Genomic DNA, 22,062 nt, shown 5'->3' with positions numbered 1-22,062 from the left:
GTGGGATACTCAGAGGACCGCTGCACACCCAGCACTTGCGAACTCTCAAATGTAGCTCAGAGCGTCTTCATCAAGTCAGCAGCAGTGGTCACAATCACAGCAGAAGGCACAGAGTTGAAGGACAGTCCAAATCTCCAAGGAGTACACCCGGTGTCTTTGGGATTACCTGAGGACCCCATGCACTCCTCCAAGGAGAGTATTTAACATTAGCTATGGGGAATTTTACAACACTCTTTGCAGGGAATGGCCCCAGAAATAACAAACTTTGAAGGCTCTGAAGCCACTTTCAGAAACTTGACATATTGATTTCTGTAGGCTGAAAAGTGTTTTTCAAAAACACCAGCTGTTTCGCATAACAACAGGGGAAAACCATTTCTTTTCCCAGTTCCTCTTACTATTGAAATTCAGAATAAAATAAATAAATGTTGAATACATATTCAAAATGTTATTTTAACTTGCCAGGGTTCAGAGGAGAGGGAAAAAAAAACACTTATTTTGTTCTCTTCTAATTGTTTTAACAAGCTCTAGAGTCAAGGTCAATTTTTGAAATGTCACTGAAGTACTCTTTACAGTGCATGGACAGGAAAAATTATGGGAATGCTTTCAGATTGCAATACTGTGTATGGCAGGCTTGGGAGCACGGTGCAGTGTGAGCAACTCAGCCCCAGGCAGCTGGGCATAAGGGCACTTCTCCATTTGAGAGGTATCCACGGAGACCAAAGGATGGAAAAACAGCGAGGTCTCTACCTTTGCATTAGGTTATCTGTGAAATTAAAGTCCTTTTAGGTCACCCGGATCAATGAAGGACGAGGCTGTTTTCCACACAGCTCATTACTGTGTACACTGATAATCCTGGTAGGAGGACCAGGCCTGCCTGCCTTGCTGCAGTCGCTGCCTAATTATCACAGAGCGGACTGCAAACAACAGGAAGCATGCAGAGGGACTTCCATTGCTTACTAAGGTAGATGAAAGCCTCCCCGCCAGAGGCTCAGGGAAGGGATGTGCTCTGCATCCCTGGGACAGAGATAACACTGATTGTTAAGGAAGGGATGTGGTAGAACCAGGCACGGCCAGGAAGAAAAGATCTTGCTCCCAAAGGAGTAGGGGACTCTGGATAAACACATGGCTACAGCCGGGCGGTGGTGGAACACGCCTTTAATCCCAGCACTCGGGAGGCAGAGGCAGGCGGATCTCTGTGAGTTCGAGGCCAGCCTGGTCTACAAGAGCTAGTTCCAGGACAGGAACCAAAGGCTACGGAGAAACCCTGTCTCGAAAAATAAAAAAATTAAAAAAAAAAAAACATGGCTAGATTTAGATTCCTAGATGTCTAAATTAGAAATGGAGTTTAAACACAGGCTGTTTTGCCGATTTTTAACTAGTCTTACAGGATCACATACTGTGTTGTTCAATTTACACAGCATTCTCAAAGGGACAGAATCACAGATGTGGAGACCAGATCAGTGGAAGCCTGTCGGGAGTGGGGGTGTGAGTAAAGGGACAGCAACAGGTGAGCTTTGATGGAGTAGGACCATTCTGCCACCTGCTGGCAGAACAGCTGACAAGTCTATATGGAAGACAAGTGATCTGAGCCACACCAGCACACTAAGAATCTTAGTATTAGTTTGGTGGGAGGGTGTGGGGACATGGGGCCACTATGCTATCTTTGCAACTCCAAAGCATAATGTTTATTTGTAAGGAGTGTTTAGACTTTGAACTGCAAGAGCCTTTTCTATAGATCTTATATTTTAATATATTTTATTGGCTAAAATTTATTAAGAATTCCTTGACATGAATGTATTGATAATATGTGTGTATAGTCTTACTTCTCAAGTTATGTATATAGATTTAATGAAAGCACATGAGCAACAGAAATAGGCAGAGGCATATTTGAGAGCACGGCAACAGCTTTCTGAGCTACAATATAAAAGGGCAAGAAATTTAAAGCCAACAAGAAATACAAGAGACTTTAAAGGATAAATGAGAAACTGAGGGGAATATTTGCAGCACACAGGACAGTTCAGAGGCATGATGAGTTAAGGACATGAACGAGGAAAACCCCCACCATATACAAACACAAATAGCCAATAACTAGCCATGCACAGAAAGAATCCACTAGTGATGAAAGAGCTATGAATTAAAAGTTTTAAAGCAAGATTTGCATGACAGATCAAAAGGGTAACAATTTACACAATGGAGGACAAAGGAAGACAAAGCCTGAGCTGGAAAGGGGCTGGGACCTGCATTCTCAGATCAGTTTGACAATACCTGAATATGCTGTAATGTAAAATATTCGTTCTTTACCCAAAGTTATGCGATGAGACGTTTTCCTAAGTCAATAATGGCACGCAAAGACTCATGATGAGATTGTGTGTTAAAGACTGTTTCGAAATAATTTTATTGTCCCTTAACTATAGGCCTACACCTATGAAGAAATACAGTATGGTATTTAAAAATGACAACAGTAGGCATTTGCTCATTGTTTGGGGTTGGAACACCTAGTAAAACAGTCACAAGAACCACATACAGGCTATGTCAATCTTTTTCAAGCTGGGAGTAATGGTATGTTCCTTTAATTCCAGCACTACAGAGGCTAATCCAGGCAGATCTCTTTGAGTTCAAAGGCAGCCTGGTCTACATAACAAGCTCCAGGTCAGTCAGGGCTACCATCATGGTGCTCAATCTTCTCATCTAAGCACAGTAACAATGGCTTCCTTGTTAGGTTGGGAACTCAATGAGGCATCCACTATGAAACTCTGGGAGTATCCCGTGTAACCTGAGAGGTACTAGAAAACAGCTCGTGAAATAATTAAAAACAATACGAGCCTAGGCAGTTTGGATGCTCACCTTACTAGACCTGGATGGAGGTGGGTGGTCCTTGGACTTCCCACTGGGCAGGGAACCCTGATAGCTCTAAGGGCTGACAAGGGAGGGGAACTTGATTGGGGGAGGGGGAGGGAAATGGAAGGAGGTGGCGGGGAAGAGACAGAAATCTTTAATAAATAAATAAACGGAAAAAAAAAAGTATACCTGGGGTCATATAAGGCACCTAACAAATACCCCAGAGCCAGACAAGGGAAACTTCTCCAAGCCATTGGTCAGAGATCCGTGAGACCGCCTCGAAATAATATAGGGAGTTGCTATTGCCTCTCAGAACTTGAAGGTAAGTCCCTATCGCTGAAGTTTCCAAGGAAGGAAAAAAAATAGAAAGAAAAGAAAAATCGACAGTTCTACCCAGGTGTTAAGCCTATGAACTGCAGCAATGACTGGTCTAACAAGTGTTCCAATAACCAAGAGCTGTCTAAGTGGACTTAAGGTGATTCAATAAGAGGGAATGCTTGATACTGTATACCTGACCAATTGTCCCTGACTGGAGAAATCACAGACTGTTTTGGACCATAAGTTGGTGGGGGCTATCTATGAAGAAATGTAGTAACACGTATTTTCTGACTAGGCAGATCTGCGGTCAGGAATTTAACCACACACAGACACAAATACCTAAGGAGATTTTACTAAGTCCTTGTTTATAATTACACACACACAAAAAAAAAACATAATAACACAGCTTGTCACTGGCTGTGCCAAGGCTGACCTCAACACTGGAACATGGAAACCCTGGAAGATGATGCCACAGTGCCACATAGTAAAGTCATCTGGAGTGGGAAAAGATGAAGAACTAATAAGAAGAGATAGATTCTATGCCAGCTAGATGAGAACTTATTACTTTGCCCCAAAATTAGACCTAGACCTGGGAGGCAGGAAGGAAAGTTCAGTACCACAAAAGAGCTGAAGTCCCAAATACCGGGCATCTTCAGAAAGGTCCTGGCATCTCAGTCAGCCAGGACAGGACAAGGCTGTGGAAGCACAGCAACCAACTCTTAATGGCAGCGAACCAGTCTGCAGATGACCAGGTAGAAACCAGAAAGGCTGCCTTAGTGGCCAGGGCTCTTAAGATAAACAAGAATCAAGGAGGATGCCAGAAGAGAGGAGGGGTGGGTGTATGCACATGTGTCTGTATGTGTCTGCATGTGGTATGTAAGAGACAGTGGACAGAGAGGAGGGGTGGGTGTATGCACATGTGTCTGTATGTATCTGCATGTGGTATGTAAGAGACAGTGGACAGAGAGGAGGGGTGGGTGTATGCACATGTGTCTGTATGTATCTGCATGTGGTATGTAAGAGACAGTGGACAGAGAGGAGGGGTGGGTGTATGCACATGTGTCTGTATGTATCTGCATGTGGTATGTAAGAGACAGTGGACAGAGAGGAGGGGTGGGTGTATGCACATGTGTCTGTATGTGTCTGCATGTGGCATGTAAGAGACAGTGGACAGAAAAGCAGAGACACAGAGAGAGAACAGTAATGCCCATAACCCACATCAATGAGTTACATAGAGCCAGGGCTGTCTGAGTTTCAGGTTTGGAGATAATACGACCTGATCCTAAGCAACTGCTCTCTAAAACCTATCTTCAATTTTCCAAAATGACTTTCGGGTTCCAGCTGAGACACAACACAGACCCCTACTGAGCACACTGCTCACATTGTGGGATAGCTGTCAGCCCACTGCCATGTCAGGATTCTGTTACCACACAAAGTGGCAAGGGTCACAGGACCACGGTTAGCGCTCTTTAGGAGATTGGAGAGATGTCTTAATCAGCTGCCACAGATGCTGGCAATGAGCCTCAGCCACCCACCTGGACGCTTGTTAAGTATAAATTGATGAATTACTTAATAATCCATCCAATCTGTGCCGGGATTTTGCATACCAGGCATCCTGCTTCATCACTGGGAGACATTTACAGTAAACAAATTAAGAACAGTGGGTCAGAGGATGGCCTGGGGTCAAAGGTCAGGTCCTCTTGTTACCCAACAGACACCAGGCAAGTGTCTTCCCTTTTCAGTGTCAAGCGTGCTGTCCTCAGAACAGCCAGGATGACAAAGGTTCTGTAGCCACATGGATGTAACAGTTAACAGAGGAGCTTATGAATACTGCTTCTTCTGATACGGCAAGTGCTACGCCAAGCTCTGGAGAAGCCCTGCCTCAACACTCAGAGCGCTCACACAAAAATAGCAGGTTTTCTTCCTGTGTTACTGATGAAGAAACTGGAGTTAAAGCAGGCCAGCAAGGCTGGAGCAGATTCAAACCCTGACCACATGCTGGGCTCCCACACAGCACACTTGGCACAGTGCAGCCAGCCCTTCAAGAACTCCATCATCTGGGTGTGCCTCGAAGAGAGAAAGAAGGTTATCTGTGAGTTTGCCATGCTGTGGCCACTTCATGCCATGCTTGTGATCACCCTCAGCCCCACTCGAGGGCTTCAGTGCTGCAGCCCAGCCAGGAACCCAGCCAGAGGAAGTACATGATGGCTTTTCTTCAAGAATGCCCACCACGGTCCTCGGTCACCAGTGACCACTCAGCCTGCCACCCTTGACTCCATCCATCCACTTTAATGTCCCCCACCTCATGCTTGAGCACTGTCCAGGTCCCCTGTGTTCATATTAGAATGCCTGCTCTCGATGACTGCCCTCAACAGTTTGCTTCCAAAAGTTCCCTGTTCTCCTGACACATGAAGGCCCCAAGGTGGAGATAAGAGTTTTCCCACTGCCATAATCCCCACAGTTCCTCTCCAAACACCTCTGACCAGCATGCTGCAGGTCTCGCCTACTGCATGACATCTTCACCTCAGGGACTATTCTCAGGAACAGTAAACGACCATTGTGAACCTGCGCAGGCACACACTACTTCCAAGCAACCAGCCTAAAAGCAGGTATTGGCAGTTAATGCTTTGTGGAAATGTCTGCTGGAAACTATGGGCCTGTAGGCCGAAGATGGATGCCCCAACGGTACAGAGAAACTTTGGGTGACTGTCCAGGCAGTGAGATGTCTCTGTCATTTCTAGAGTTTTAAAAGTTGCTTACTTTTTTTTTTGCTTAGGTAATATTGTATCTTTCTGGAGTCTTTGATGGAGTTAAGAATAGTTAGTTATAGTTATAGTTTTCCTTAGTTATGATAAAGATTATTGTAATTTTTACTTGATAACTGTTTTGTTATATGTAATTTTGCTATGTTAAAGTTAAAGCCTTCCCTTTTTTTTGTTTAAACAGAAAAAGGGGAAATGATGGAGGAAGGTCATTGGCTAATAAAGGAACTGCCTTGGCCCATTTTATTGGTTAGAACATAGGTAGGTGGAGTGAACAGAACAGAATGCTGGGAGGAAGAGGAAGTGAGCTCAGACTCAACAGCTCTCCTCTCGGGAGCAGATGCCTCAGCAGAGACGCCATGCTCCCCGCTCCCGATGAAGCTCTGACCCAGGATGGACGTAGGCTAGAATCTTCCCGGTAAGTCCGGTGCTACACAGATGATAAGAAATGGGCTAGTCCAGGTGCCAGAGTTAGCCTAGAAGAGGCTAGATAGAAATGGGCCAAGCAGTGTTTAAATGAATACAGTTTGTGTGTTGTTATTTCAGGCATAAGCTAGCCAAGCAGGCGGCCGGGGTGCTGGGAACGCAGCCCCGCTGCTCTTATTTCAACACTTGATAAGAACCTGACATACAGCACTAACCTGTGACTCCTTCCTCCTCACCCAGATTGAGCACGATGATGCAGATGTGCTTGCGCAGCTGGCGGGTGTTGGAGAACTTCCGGCAGCACTTGCTACACTCCAAGGTGCTAGGGGCCAGGCCACTCCCTTCCTCTGGAGCCAGGGGACCGTCCTCACTGGGGCTCACTAGGCTCTCTACCATCTCCTCTTCAGTGCTGGCCTTCTTCGTGGAACCCTTGGGCCTGCCTCTCTTTCTCTTCATAACCAAAAACTCTGCAAAAGAAACAACAGGGCAGGGGGCAGTCACATGAGGAGCAGAGCAGGACCGTTACTCAACCTCTTTGTGTAAGTGTGGTCAAGGTCTCTGTTTTATTAAAAATGAAACGTCTGAAGTGATTCCCCAAATTACCAGCTGCAAATATCTTTAATGCTGATGCTAATGGTAATCGATTTTGCAATATCCTGCTTCAAGACTACCAGCTGGTCAGAACCTCTACACACAGTCCTTCAATAAAGCTGGAAGGGGGCACAAGTTCATGTTGTGAGGATGGCTGGCAGTACACAAATCTTGCCCTTATTAATCCTCACTTCCACTTAAACCCAGTTCTCAGAAAGTGCTTCAAGACCCCTTTGCAAATGGTTTTCAGGGACTGATGAGAGCACCACATTCCTATTATGCAAGTAATCTGATTATGTCAAAGACTGAAACTGTAAAAAGGAGGGGAAAAGTATTATAATGTAAAGCCACAAATTACAGGGCAAAAGATAATAACATTCTTCAAGCTGCCTACTGACCTAGGAATTTTTAAATAGTATGATCAGAACTGCTTCAGAGTGAGTTCCAAACTACATTTTTACAACAGCATTCTGGTCCATTAGTGCTCATCATGAAAATACTGGCCTCTAGAATGAAGGTAGAATTAAGCAGGAAGCAGGAGCAGTGGACAGAACTGAACATACAGTCATGTGAACTGGGACTAATATAGTTTTACGAATGTGATAAGCCTTGGAGACAGTCCAAGCAGGGGTACGGCCCCAGCTTGGCGACACCCCAATGCTAGAGCTGGCACTGAACAACTCCTCAGGATTGAGTAGAGGGGTCCTAGGGCTTGGTGCCATGTTAGGTGATGGCTTGACTGTAGAATGGACAAGACTCTTCCTGCTGTCTAAAGAGCTGAGGCTCGCACAAGGAAACACCAGTGACTCTGCTCAACGCTAGCACAGTGGCACCCTTTAATCAAGGGGGTCACCCAAGCCCACAAGACAGGGAGATGGGAACACAGTCTGCAGGGCAGAGCAGCATAACTATGTCCTCTGGCCACAACCCACCTCAACCCAGGGTCCCCAAGCATTCAGGGACACTAGGCACTAAAATGGAACGAGAAATTTCCCTGTGTGACAGAACCTCTGCAGAGCTATAATGCCAAGCACAGGTCAGCACTGCCTGAGGATCTAGTCCACAGCCTTCTCTGGCCTGGGTAGCCAGCACAACTACAGACTGCACTCCATCTCACTAGAGCATTGGGGGTGGGTAAAACACACTAAGGGACCAGACAAAGCACCCAACAGACTGAAGCCCTTTGATCCCTTTGTCAGAACTGGATACCACCAAGGACAAAGGCTGTGTCCCAGGAGGACCAGTGGCTGGGCACTGCAGGTTCAAGGAAGGAATCCAGTAATGGAGTAAGAACAAAGCCTTTGCATCAGTCTTGAAACTCCCTATTATTATTCTTTACAACAACACACACAACCAGACAGAACAGCAATTAACATCCGGGAAGCAAGGTTAACAGAACCTATAGAACACTCCTCACACCCCTCAGCTGAGCGGCACAAGCCAGCACCCAGCATCTGACTGAAGTCTATGGCCCAGCACTAGCCTGGTGAGCAGACAGAAGCTGCTCTCTGAATGCTCTGAGCATACAGCTGTGTAGTCAAGATGAGTTTAACTGACAAAGAGGTCTGATCCTTGCCCTGGGTGACCTCCAGGCCCTTACGTCCTGTATGTGTGCCTGAGGGCTTTGGCCTAGGTGGCACATGATGGGAACTTCGCAATACAACACAGCACCTCTGACCTTCAGAGGGACCAGAGGGAAAGAGACTGGAAGACCTAGGAGAATGGAGATCACACATGAGCAGTAGGCCTTCCAGCCCCCAGCAACAGCTGTGAGCGGTGACAGTGTGAGAGACTTCCTACGTGAAGTCTTGATCTCATGGTACACAAAGGATATGAGGACGTGTTGACATCCAGCACTAAACGGGAAGCCCAGAGTTCCACTGAGAGCCATCCTAGTCCCACCTACAGTCCTACATGTAGGTCTTTGCTGCGTTCTGTAAGTTCCTCTAGCAAATTACTGAGCCGGAGGAAGACCACAACAATCCCCCAAACTTCAGCTAGCCATTCAAAGAGGATGGTCTTGAGACCTTTCCACCCGTCTCCCCCCGCCCCCCAAAAAAAAGCTTATGACTTGTGTCTTGTAGAGAACTGTGCCCTCAGCTGGAGGGCCAGGAAACCCAGTGTAACGGGTGTCCTGTGCTTTGTCCAGAGACACAGTGTGCTGGGCTGGCAGTGCTGATGACACACAATGGGAGCACAGCACAGTGAGCAGCACGACACACTGGCTGTGAGTCCTTCTGCCAGCAAACTGGGGGCTCTCTGCAGCCCTGGTTATGCCTTACATTATCCCTTAGCACCTAACCCAGTGTCCTGACCCCACAAAGCCAGACGAACTAATGAGCTGTGTGGAATCTAGTGGTTAAGAAAGAAATAAAATCAGCCCTGAAAGCTTCCAACACAACAGCGACAAAACTAATCTTCCATCCTCTGCCTCCGTAATTCAGATCCTCGGAACCAATTAGTTAGCAAAAAATGAAATATTCATAAATGAGCTTGGAATAATTTAAGTTCTGAAAACAAGTTGCTGCTGTCAACTACCCACATTTCATGAAGAGCTGAAAATTCTGGGGCTGGGAGGAAAACCACACAGCCTCAAGTCAAAACATCAGGATAGGCCTGGCTAGGCGCCTCCTCTGCTCCTCCATGAGTCCCTTAGCTCAGTCTGTCACTGAGCTCTGGCCATTTGCCCTCAAGTCTGTACAGTAAGCAGCCTTTCCAGTCTCAAGCGATTGTGTCAACTCAAGTCTGTGCAAGCCTTCTGCTCCAGGTTTTTCCTGCCACTAACCCTTGTCTCCTTACCATTTCCTGGCTCTGGACTGTTCCATTGTTCTGGATAAATCTGTCCCACAATCCTCAGGCAAGGTATTGGAGAACACTGAGCACCAAGCGTGATGTATCCTTTGTCTTCTCAAGAGTGGAGCAGCTTGAGTGGTCATAGTATGCTGACCCTCCTAAGATCAAGGCTGCTACAGTCCCCACAGAAGGAGGGCTGGCAAAGACAAGCAACCCTAAGATCCTGACCCCTCCATCCTACTCCAGCCTCCCAGATGCACAGGTCTCAGGAGGTACTAGAGCACTCAGAAAATAGGCAGTTAGTGGAAGGGTAGGCTCCATCTATGCAATTGTAAGGATGTTGTCAGCTGTGCAATGTGGGACTTCTTTGGTGAAGCAGCTGTTTTGAGGTCCTATGTTCCTATAAGTAATCCTTCTTCTGTGTTCCCTTAAGGAAGTCCACTGAACTCACAAGTTCACCAAGACAGACCTGGATGAAATCATTTCTCTGTCTGTTCAAGTCTCCCTAGGAAAAGTAACACAACACTTTTCCATGTGCCCTTTTGCACATGGTCCAAACACACACACAAACACACATACAAAGGAGGGGGGAGACAAAGAGGGAGAAAGGGAGAGAGCAACAAACCTCCATTCTCTCTTCTGCTTCCCCCTCCACTGTCCAGTGTAGCTGCTCGAGTTTCCTGAACATGCACATGTATCCTGCCTTCTCTCCCTCGCTATGTCCACTTCCTCCCTGCAGGTCAGACTCAAGTACATCCGAGAATGTGGTCCAGCTCAAAGCTTAGCACCACCTCCTTGATGCTGCCGACAGCAACTGAGGCAGGACTAGCCATGTCCTCATTTGACTGGTGTCACACACACACACACACGGGATGTGCACTCAACCACCACTTCGTATGTCTTTTTCCTCTCCTCCTAATATAAACCCTGACACCTGAGCTGCCTTTTAATCCCTGGATCTCCCTGGATCTTAAACAGAACTGGAGAGGAGTAAGCAGGTAAGGGGAAAAAAAAAATGATCACCGGGTGAAAATAGCAAAAGAGGCTTTTGGAGAACGCACTGTGTCTTGTGCTTTAAGTTCACAACAAAAGAAAGGGGCAGAGCCATGGTGCTTCAGAGCCCTGGAAGCCAACCAACCCTCTCTGCCACAAAATCACCCTTGTAGATCCAAGGCCAAAAACCCTGTCAAAGAACAGAGAGAATCGCGGGAGGTTTTTACATTCAACCAAAAGAAAAGAAAAAAGCCCCCCCCCAAAAAAACAAAAGTTAATAATGTAAGCCTTTTCTTTGTACATCACTCAAGTTTTGGGGCTCTTTCCCAGTTATTATCTCATTTTACTGTTATAAGAACTTAGTGAGATGTGTGTACCAAACATAATTCACTCTGTAGGAAACAAACAAAAGACCCAGAGGTTCCCAAGGCTTGGCACTTTTTCCAGAACCATTTGCTGAGCATGCACAGCTGGACTGTGGGTGTCCTTATTCTCCACCACAGACTTTACTGCTAAAGCCCCTCAGGGCCAGCTAATGATGCTCAGCTGTAAACATCTGGATGGACCCAGCGTGCAGAGCGGAGAAAATGCCTTTGAGTAGGACGGCCCTGGATTCAAACCTCCCTACACCTCAAGTTTGTAAGCACAGCATAGTCTCCACTTTACAGAGCCCCTGTTACAAAGGTGGCCACTGTGACAGCGGCAGTGCACTCAAGGACGACTGGCAGGATGGCAACTGTCTGTCACTGCACCACTGCCCTGACATTCCGAGATGTGAAATCCTACTTCCTGCCTTCGTCAGATCATGTGACTCCTAGATGTGTGTGCATTCCTGTTCACCCTCACTCAATGAATGTTCTTCCTTGATTTCGCTGTTTTAAAATAGCTCACACACCAAGAGACCAATGTAGAATTAAGGTCACACTGATTTTTATCACGGCTGCACCTCGGATAACCAGCCTCCCGGTGCTCATACATGGCAGCTTGGTCTCTAGTCACAGTGGCTCCAGATCTTGGGAAATCTGGAAAGACTAACAATGGAGGGCCCCCGACAGTCAATCTTCCTGACATTTATTTCCAAAGCCCAGGAAGCAATAGGGGAGACAATGAATTATTTATCAGAACCCAGGGAGCATAAGCCTTTTAGGTTTCTGAACAATGCCATACCCCTCTGTGGGGAAAGACTGTGTCCTGTTCTACAGCACAGCTGAGGCACCAGAGGCTAAAGGCCAGAGCTCTTTTCTCCCTGCAGGTTTATCAGCCATACTGTGGAAATGGCAGTGAAGCCAATGATGCCGAGGCATGAACACCGAAGGCACCATGCTGAGCACCTCACAGGCACTCCTTCATTTAATCGCCAGGTACTTCATCAGCCCCATCCCAATTACACAGTCAAGAACACTGAGACAGGGTGGAGAGATGGATCGGTGGCTAAGAGTATTCATTCGCAACTTCTTATAGTTTGCTTCCTAGCACCCACATGGGGTGGCTCACAACTTCTGACTCTAGTTCCAGGGAATCTGATGTCCTTTTCTGGTTTCTGTTCATATCAGCACACATGTGGTGTACAGATAGATATACATACAATCACTCTTGCACACATATATGACAAAACAGATAAAAATTCATGGATTTCGAAAAAAAAAAAAAGAACATTGATACTTGCAACAATTAGTTAAAATGACCCAAGGTCACAGAATTAGTAGGTGGCAAAGGTGAGATGTGAACAGAACTGTCTTAGTCAGGGAATCTCACAACCATGTTAGAGCAAATCACTCATACATCAAAATGGCCTTCTCTGTTGAAAATGTCCAGAAGAGACAACAAAACAGGTCTAAAGTTTCTGACATCAACTTCCCTAGGAAGCCGTCTTTTACCCTCAACCCAGAGCACATGATCCCCACTTGAGTACCCCAGATTTAGCGCCCCAAAAGCTCATGAGTACTTATCATCCACCAGCGAGGAAAAGCTAACAGGCATGGCACCTGGGACCTCTCAGCACCTAACATAGCAACCAGGCACAGAGCAGACCCGTGGTCAATGGGGAGTGGATACAGAAGTGGAAAAGAAAGGGGAGATGAAAAGGAAAGGGAAGGAGATCCTACAGAGGGATCTACCAAGGGGGAGAAAACAATACACCCCAAACCCGTAAGTTCTTCATCATGAAATGAGCACAATGGCCGAGCGGTGGTGGCACATGTCTTTAATCCCAGCACTCGGGAGGCAGAGGCTGGCAGATCTGTGAGTTCAAGGACAGTCTGGAATACAAAAGCTAGTTCCAGGGCAGGATCCAAAGCTACCGAGAAATCGGTCTTGGGGGAAAAAAAAACAAACACAAATACCCAACTTTCCATGTACACAAGTACCAACACACACACACACACACACACACACACACACACACCAAACCATATGTCACATTCATGTGCGCATGCACACACACCAAAGAGAATGAACTTGATCTACTTGGCAATTTTTGTTTTGATCACAGCTTGAATCACAGCTAGAGACTTGAGCTGTAAAAGGAAGAAAGTGAAAGGTCATTCTGCAGACCAGACCTCTGTGAGCAAAGAAGATTAAAGGCTATCAAAATAAACGAAAGGATTTAGGAACCTTCATGTATAAAGGTAGAGAAAGACAATAAATCAATTACTACGCAGTTAAAATTTTAATTAAACTATTTCAAGTATCTTTCTAGTTAAAATGAAGTGTGAAGGTTAAACAAACGTGAGTGGACGCCATCAGAGAGAAACTAAGCCTGGACAAGCATCAGATTTTATGGACTTTCATGGGGAGAAAGATGTCGGGGTCCGGTGCTAGCCTGGACTCTCAATTATTTCTCTTGACCATATCCCAACATAAACTATCTCTCTGGACTGGCGTGGAGGCACGGAAATAAAGACACGACTCACATAGCTTTATCGGGAGGGAGATTCTCAGTGGTCCCTCATGAAGTCCTGAGTTCACATCCTAAAGAATTCCTGTTCATTTATTCTCCAAACAGCCATTATACAAAAACTTAACTTCAGGGAAATACATTAGCATTCTGTCTCCTAGAACCAGGTGAATGGTTTTTCCTCAAGTCCACAACTACCTGTCTGCTCTGTAAGCTAGCTGTCACTAGGCTTGAATGGGCATCTCTATAAGGCATCCTCCAAATTACAAAGAAAGAAGCAAAACATCATGGCCTTTTGTTAGGTTAGCGACCGCCTGTCTGGCAGGATAGGTGACCCATCTCAGGTGTGGCCTATGGCTTGATGGCTTGGCTGCCATGCTATATAGAAATATGGGCCTACGGAAAGAGAACATGGGGCTCCTAATGAAAGACTCAGGAAGACATTCTCTCATTGTAAGAACCTGGTTTTAATTAAAGTCTTAGGAAATGGTTTTTAAAATTAAACTATACAAGCAATTAATCTTCTATTAAATACAAAAGGACAAAATGTACTAGAGAAGAATTGAAGTCAGAAGTAAATTCTATATCTAGATATATACATATACGAGAATGCCACAGAATAGCAGCTCAGTGGTGAGAGTGTTTGCCTGTACTGCTGACCTTCCTCGGCATAAAAAGTTTCACTTTTCATTATCACCATTATTCACAACCAACTCTGATCCAAACATATCAAATGAGCAATTCCAGAATGAAACAAACCCACAGCATAGTGAAATCTCCAGGCATCATCAATTTGCTGAGCGTACACACACTGTATACACTACCTACTGTTAGCCATCCCATGGTCTTCTTGGTCATGAGAGCAACTACTTCAGGTATTAGAGTGCTTATGTTTAAGCAATCTTTATTTTACTTAAGAATGACCCCAAAATATAAGATAAGTCATGCTGGCAATTTTAGGAGAGACCATCGTCTTAATTGTTCTGTCTAATGTTACTGCTGCTAATCTTTCACTGCACTACATATGTAATAGAAGGCGGAGAAGGTGGATCCTGAGAGTTTGTTGGCCAGCCAGCCAGCCTAACCAAAGTGCTGAGCTCACAATGAGAGGCCTGTCTCAAAACAATAAAACAGAGAGTGGGGGAGGAAAAAATAACATCTTGCTGTGGCGTTCGCATGCACACACAGAAACACACACACACACACACAAAAAAAAATTTAAACACAGAATTACATAACCCAGCCATTCCATTCCTAGGTATATACTCAAAAGAAATAAAAACATGTATTTATGTGCAAACCTGAACATTAATGTTCATAGAAGCATTAATCACAGTAGCCACAAAGTGGAAACAAGTTAAATGTCCATTAGCAATGAATAAACTGACAAAGTATAGTAGATCCGTGCTCTGAAATGCATTTGATCCATGAAAAGAAATGAACTGGCACATACTACCACATGGATAAATCATGTAAAAAGCACAGAAGTAAAAGGAGCCAAATACAGAAGGCCATGCTTTATGACTCCTGTATTTATGAAACATACAGAGCATGGCCATCCACAAGGACACGAGGTCAGTCAGGGAGCTCCAGGGCATAAGAGGGAAGGAAAATATGATTGCTTAGTGGGTACAAGTGCTAGTTTAGTTTTGCTTCACAGTGATGAGAATGTTCTAGAATTAAGTAATTGTTAAAGTGCACGCATTTTGACCACACTTAAAACCGTGGAAATTTATGCTCCCAAGCTGCTAATATGGTGAAATTTTATGTCAGTTTTATCTCAAAAAGTGCAAGTATAAATAGAATTATCAGACTGAAAAATAGGTCATAAAAAACTTGAAATGTATAGAAAGGGACAAAAGCACGGGAAACACTAAAGTGAATATAAAGGCACAGAGAAAAGCTGACGCATGCTCAGTTTTGCAAACTTCAAGCATTTATTATTAGCATTTCTCCTCGTTCTTTTTATGTCTTCTACGGAAAATATATCTAATTCACTTAACTTTTCTGGACAGCCTATCTCTTTTCTCCAACTTATGGACAATGCAGCATGAACGTTTTATACTGTGTGTTTGTGCAGGCTCTGCTTGGGCAGAGAAGCAGGGGTGCTCATTTAGAATTTTAAAAGGTTCTATCAGTATGCCCTCTGAAACAGTTTGCCCACTCACATTCTACCAGGATCTAGAAGCTTCCACTCCTTCCATCCTCACATCAGCCAAAAATACTATTATATGCTTAAGAACTTTCACCAATTTGACAATTAAAAAAATTCAATTCTGTATCATTTTAATTTATATTCTGTTGGTTCCTAGTGATGTTTCCTGAGAAGAGTCAGGTGGGATGGAGCTGATCCTCTACGAGACAGGGAAGGCAGCAAAGCCAACATCAAGAAAATAGAAGATGACCACTTCAAATGGTAACAATCATCTAGCACTTGGGGAGGAGGATTTGCTGTGTACCAGCTGGGGCACTGGCCACAAGAGAGGAATGGCCTAAAGCCATCCTAGCGATAAATGAGAGAAAGCATCACAGACACAGTGAACACACAGACAGGAGGACTGATCTGACTCAGAGTGGGGTTCTAGAGCCCAGAGGAAGGGTTCTAAACCAACACATGGCTAGCACCAAGTCCTTCCAGGTCAACCCAAGCTGAGTAAGGCCAAGGAATATGCAGGAGTGAGTGGGACACAGACATCTTTGGGAAGCCAGCTTCCCAGGCAGAAGGGTGACCTTTGCCTGTCAAGTGCTGGCTCCCCAGAGGCTAGACTTCAGGTGATAAAAAGGAAAGACAGGCAGGAGGGAACAGTTGTAGGGATTGAGGGTCAAAGATGGGTCACTTCATTAGGTAAGGAGGGGAAGGGCAGAAGTCAGAATATACATCTCACAAAACACCCAACACAGAGAGAGAGAACTCCCTGTAAGCATATAGGGCTTTACTATCATTTTCCTACTTCTTGTTTATAAAAGAAACAGAAATGCAGAGTTGTTCCCTGTCTGATTCATGTTCCATTTCACCCTAAGCAACGCTAATGGAAAAGAACTATAACCTTTGCGAAAGCAACTCTCACATGCTGGCCATGTTAACCCAGTGACTCCTGTCCGTCAGATGAGTTGGATAAGGAAACCGCCCATTTTCCCGAGGTCATTTCTGTTTCCAAACAGTCAACCCAAATTGGAGCCTCTCCTGGGAGGCCTCACTCAGCAGGCTCAGCTGGGAAGTGCTTCTGCAGATGGCCTCTCTCATAGTAGCCCTCCCTGGGGGTCCTCACATGACAGGAAAAAAGTGGGGCCTGGGGCTCCCTGTGCTGGGGAGAGGGTTCCTAGAACCCATGAAAGCTTTCCCCTTTTTCTTCAAAGCAGAGAACAGCCTGGTTCCCTGCAGGTTGTGAAGTGATTACAGATGCCTTTCCACTGACTTGCTTTTCTGTGGGAGGGAGGACAGTCTGCCCCAAAGCCTTTGAGGGTGGAGACAGGTGCAGGCACAGGCGCACACCAGCAGTGCTGGGCAACAATGGTGACCTGAGAGAATTCCTCCTCCTCCTCTTCCTCTGCCCACTTCAGGTGCTGAATTTTCTTAGTTTCTCACCATGCAACACAAACGGCAACGAAGAAAACTTTCCAGCGTCTCAACAACTTAATCATCTGTCAGACATACTTCTTCCAGCACCCTAGGCCTTGGCCAGAGGGACTTATTAACCAAACAGTTTTTGTCTGGAGTCTCCCCTCGTTAACAGTGTCCGACAGATGATCAATAAGCCAGACAGTTTTGAATGCCAGTCTGAATATTCCCAGGAAGGAGCAAATGTACGGTGAGAGTGGCTAATGAAGCCCTCCATGGGACATTTACCACCCAGCCTGGGCTTCTACTCAGGAGACTGGCTGCTGTCCCTCATCATATATAAAGGGTTTTGTGGGGAATTTTCTGCATCTTGTTTGCAGCTGTTCCTCCTGTACTATATCTTTTCCTTATCGTCTGCGGGGACCTAATTACAGTGCCTGGATGGCTTCTCTAATCCATGGCACCTGCTGTAGCTGATCTCATTCAGAAAGAGGGTACCGCAGCTGCAGACAGATGTATCTCCACCGACTGACGGTGAACCTGAAGGATGCTGTGTGACTTCAGGAGTCACAATCTGAACCTTCCTCTAGGTTTTTAATACGGCTTTGGAGACACCATTTCCAAGGCTATAGATAGCGATTAATTGATAGTGTATAGCAACACCTCCCTTCATCCTCATCTGTGCAGGACCCTATGTACAGGAGGTACATTCTCTGTCTTGATAGGAATACTTATCTTCACTTCTCAGATAAGTTACATAAGGATTAGAAAAGAAACTTCATTTGCTTTAAATAATTCGGCTGATGGGTACCAAAGCTGAACTCACCCATAGTTGTCTGAGGTCAGACTCCTGTTTTTATTCCATTGGAACCTGCCTCATATACACACACCCATACATACACACATATATATGAATATATACACATACATATATACACACATCCACACAAATACATATATACACAGATGCATACACATATACACACACACACATATCCACATACACATGTATGCACACAAACACACGCACACACACACACATATCCACATACACATGTATGCACACACACGCGCGCGCACGCGCACACACACACACACACACACACACACATCATTGACCAGGTATTAGAGGGACACCTACAGAGCTACTAGGTAGGAAATTCAAAGATCTGATCTTTCTCAAGAACTACATTCAGACAATGATGCGGCTCCAGTTGAATTTTCTAAGTTTCTGCTGCACCATGAACAGGAGAGCCGGCCCCACAGTAATCTAGCGTGTTCCTGTATCACAAGTCCCTGCCCAGCACGCCTGCTGTCCTTACCATCTCCGCCCTTGCTTGGGTTGGGGGTTTCAGGAGTATTCAGAGGCCTGAGGGGAATGATGACATCATCTGCATTGACCCCTTCTTCACTATGCTTCTCAGAAACGTGGGTCAGGAGTTCCGACTGATTTGGTGAGAAAAGGTTACAACATTTACACATGAAGATGGCTGTATTTTCTGTAAGAAAAAAAAAAACACATACTGTTATTTCTCTGTCACATAAACAGTGATTACTCCAAAGAGCAATAAATAAATAAATAAATAAAAAAATAAAAAACCAAACAAACAGAGAGAACTGCCGTATGCACTGCCATCAGCCTCCTGCACACTATCTTTCCTTCGCAGACACCTCAGGAGGAATGGATATGTGTGGCTAGAAACCATGAGCTGAGCTCCACAAAGTTACAGCTAAAGTGTTACAGACTAAAGCCATTCACGGTAGAAACAAATTTAAACACACAGTGCCTAACTAACGTGTCACCCACAGGCCATGGACAAGCCCTGGTTTGATCTGGGCAATCCAAGATGAATCTAGGCCCTGGCCTGCCAAGAGGTACCCTCATACAACCATGACACAGACAATACAGAACCACTGTTTTTTATTGTTTGCGATGGTGTCACTTCCCACAGGCCTCTACTAGACTAATATTATAATATCATTTCACAGATGTTCTCAGGAGAGTAAGAACCTTATGACATTTAGCAGAGGAGAATGTCTAGGGACCCAGAGTTATTATAAGGCCTTTCTCAGGTCTCAGTTCAAAGGCACAGCAAACATCATGTGGAGATGAAATAAATACGACAATATTTTTTTTGTATGACAGCACTAGAGAGGGCCTTGGTAGCCCTGGGTGGCAGCTACCTCAGCCATCAACTGTTAATTAGCATGAGCTTGCCAGGTACCGTCTGCATGTTCAGCTGTTGGGTAGTGGACTATGCCTGCAATTTAAGTGAAAAAAAAAAAAAAGCACTGAGACCCAGGGCCACCCATAACTGTGGGCTCAGCCAGGCAGTGTGGCCATGAGACAAGGTTCAGTGAGGAAAACTGGACCAGGAAAGGCTGACAGGGACAGAGGCTTCTCAGCATGGCCTGCTAAGAGTTAGAGTCACAGGAGAGCAAGGGGCAGATCCTAGAAGGCGCCACACAGGAAGAGAACTCCCAGAAACTGAGGTGTTAAAGAGCAGAGCAAGGACAGGAACTGATAGGGCTAAGAGGGCCAGCAATGATGGCTTCACTCTCATGGCTAGACACTAGCCCCTCACTCACAAACTGCACCCGCACCCTGAAGTCCTGCCCTGCTGAGCTCAATCTGGCCCACAACACGGGGGAGGGGGGGGGGGGGGGATTGATTTGTTCCCCTACTCTACCAGCAATCAGCAACAGCCTCAGCTGCATGAGGAAACAGAAAATGCTGGCACGATAGAGGAGGCCACTAAAGGGGTGTCAGGAGCAGAGAAGGGACATGAGGGACATGCAGATCTCAGAGAAGAAACACACGCCAGGCAGGGCATTACTACGGATGGTAAATGAAGAACAAAGGGCAGGCAGGTGAGGGCCTCCGCTTTGCTACTACCAACATATCTGTGTCTTCAATGACTGCCTGCCCCACACACCCAGGACAGAGCACAGGGCATGCCCTCTGGAACACAGGCCTCCAACACAGACAGTGACTTCTTGGAGATGTTTGTAAAGCCATGCATGAAAACCAAAGTGTCAAAGCATACTCCAGACTGCTGTGGGTCTCCTTGTGCTAAGCATGTCATTTTCTCTCTGAGTTCTGTACCCCCTGAATGCTAAGAATTATTAATACACCAAAATAACAATAGGAAAGCCACTTTTCTTTCTTCAGTAGCCAGATATGAAAAAGTGTATCTTATATCCTGAAATATAGTCATAATTATGTTGTCAGCTGGCTCTGACAAAGATGTGATAATTTGGGTACATTCTGGGGTCCAATTACTATGCTCTCCTCCTTAACAAAAGAACTCAGAGAGAAAATGACATGCTCAGCACAAGGAGACCCACAGCAGTCTGGAGTATGAACATGCAATTCCCCTGAATTATCTGTTGGCTGGAGGCAGTTACTCTGCACTGTTACAGAGGATGCTGGAAAAAAATAATTCCTCGTTTCTAAGCTAAGGGCCAATCAGGTCCTCTGTGGACCTCTGGCCTACCTGTCCTGGGGACCCTGAGGACTCTGCCCCAGACCTCCCAGAAGATGACCATGAACTAAATTTTGAATCTGGGGTCCCAGGAGATGATGAAGCATTATGGAAGCCATGGGCTGAAGTCACAGGATGTAATCAATGTGAAGAATATTCTGGCACCTAGCATACTATCTAACACTTTATGCTGTTGTTCCTTTTAACTCCATTCAGCATAACTAGAACAGAACAGGGTTCTGGCATCTGCGGTCTCGGTTCTTATGCTAGCTAGCCCCTGTCCTAAAGAGGTCATTTACTACTGAAGTAAGAATATGAATTTATGTTCACTGTGAAACAGACACAAGCAGATTTAGAGTCAATAGAACCACTGAGTGCCTGATACATCTCCTTCAGACCTACTGTGTATCAGACACAAGAGTCAGACAGAGACTAAGGGAGGGTCCACCTCATATGAGTAAAGGCCTTTTCCATCCTTAAAAGGCCCCCATGACCACTCCAGCTCTAGACACAGCATGGGGAAAGGCAGAAGAGACACTGGCTTTCGCGGGCATGGACAGTGGAGTCAAGAGCCCTGGTTAAAATCTCACAATACTCTTCCTTACAGAAATAGCCTCAGATTGTGACTGTCTACACTAATGGTTCTCAACCTGTGTGTCATGACCCCTGTGGGTCACAAGGGTGACATATCAGATATCCTGCATATCAGACATTTTATACTACTTTTCATAATGATAGAAAATTACACCTATGAAGTAACAACAAAATAATTTTGTGGTTGGGGGGGGGGTCACCACAACATGAGGTATAAAGGAACTGTAAGCTATTTTGTGAAGCTGCTCAGCACTGGATGTCAGGGTTCCTGCATCTATAGGCAGGACTGAAATCCTTGTAACTCAACATGCAAAAGGCTGGAGGCAGGTGGCCCAGAATGCTGAGTTTGTTTCATCTAACTCAGGTTGTGAACCCTGAGTAGAACAGAGCTCAGGACTCTCGGGAGGCAGACATACACATGTGCCTGGGGCAACACTCAGTACATGGCCAGTTTCTACATCCTACACTCTCCTGCAGGGCACTACAAGGCTGACATGCTTCTCAGCAAGAGTCTCGCCGCCTAGTGAAGCCAGACTCTGACAAGCCAGACCATGACGAGAGGGTGACAGCTGCTGGCACCTTCTCAATACCCTGGACTCCGAACTCTCCTGAAATTGATTTTATCCACGTTAAAGTGACCAAAATGAAAAAAATCTTAAGGCCAGCTGGGGGCAAGACAAGGCATGGCAGGTGAGAGGTCCAAGGCACACTGAGGAGATGCAGAAGCTGGAGTCAGAATATGGGGAGTGGCCATGCTAGGGCATCCTGCACAGACATACACCCTTCGCCAGAGGCAGCCCAGTGCAC

General features: G+C 45.6%; 1 protein-coding gene across 3 annotated transcripts in view; it reads right to left on the bottom strand.

The window, feature by feature from the left end:
• Zfat (zinc finger and AT-hook domain containing) overlaps window positions 1–22,062 on the bottom strand; it is a 162,333-nt gene that overhangs the window by 111,939 nt on the left and 28,332 nt on the right. For all 3 annotated transcript variants that reach the window (XM_041672577.1, XM_041672579.1, XM_041672578.1), the window contains exons 2-3: window positions 18,499–18,675; window positions 6,560–6,811 (exon numbers count right to left, since the gene is read on the bottom strand). In XM_041672577.1, coding sequence (XP_041528511.1) covers window positions 6,560–6,811; window positions 18,499–18,675 — 429 coding nt within the window. The remainder of the gene's footprint in view (window positions 1–6,559; window positions 6,812–18,498; window positions 18,676–22,062) is intronic.

The sequence above is a fragment of the Microtus oregoni genome, unplaced genomic scaffold (assembly GCF_018167655.1).
Source record: "Microtus oregoni isolate MIOR12 unplaced genomic scaffold, Mior012 000022F_ref0000154, whole genome shotgun sequence".
In the NCBI taxonomy this organism is placed as follows: Eukaryota; Metazoa; Chordata; class Mammalia; order Rodentia; family Cricetidae; genus Microtus; species Microtus oregoni.
The sequence above is the reverse complement of the archived record's forward strand: the minus strand, read 5'-3'. Positions and strand labels throughout refer to the sequence as shown.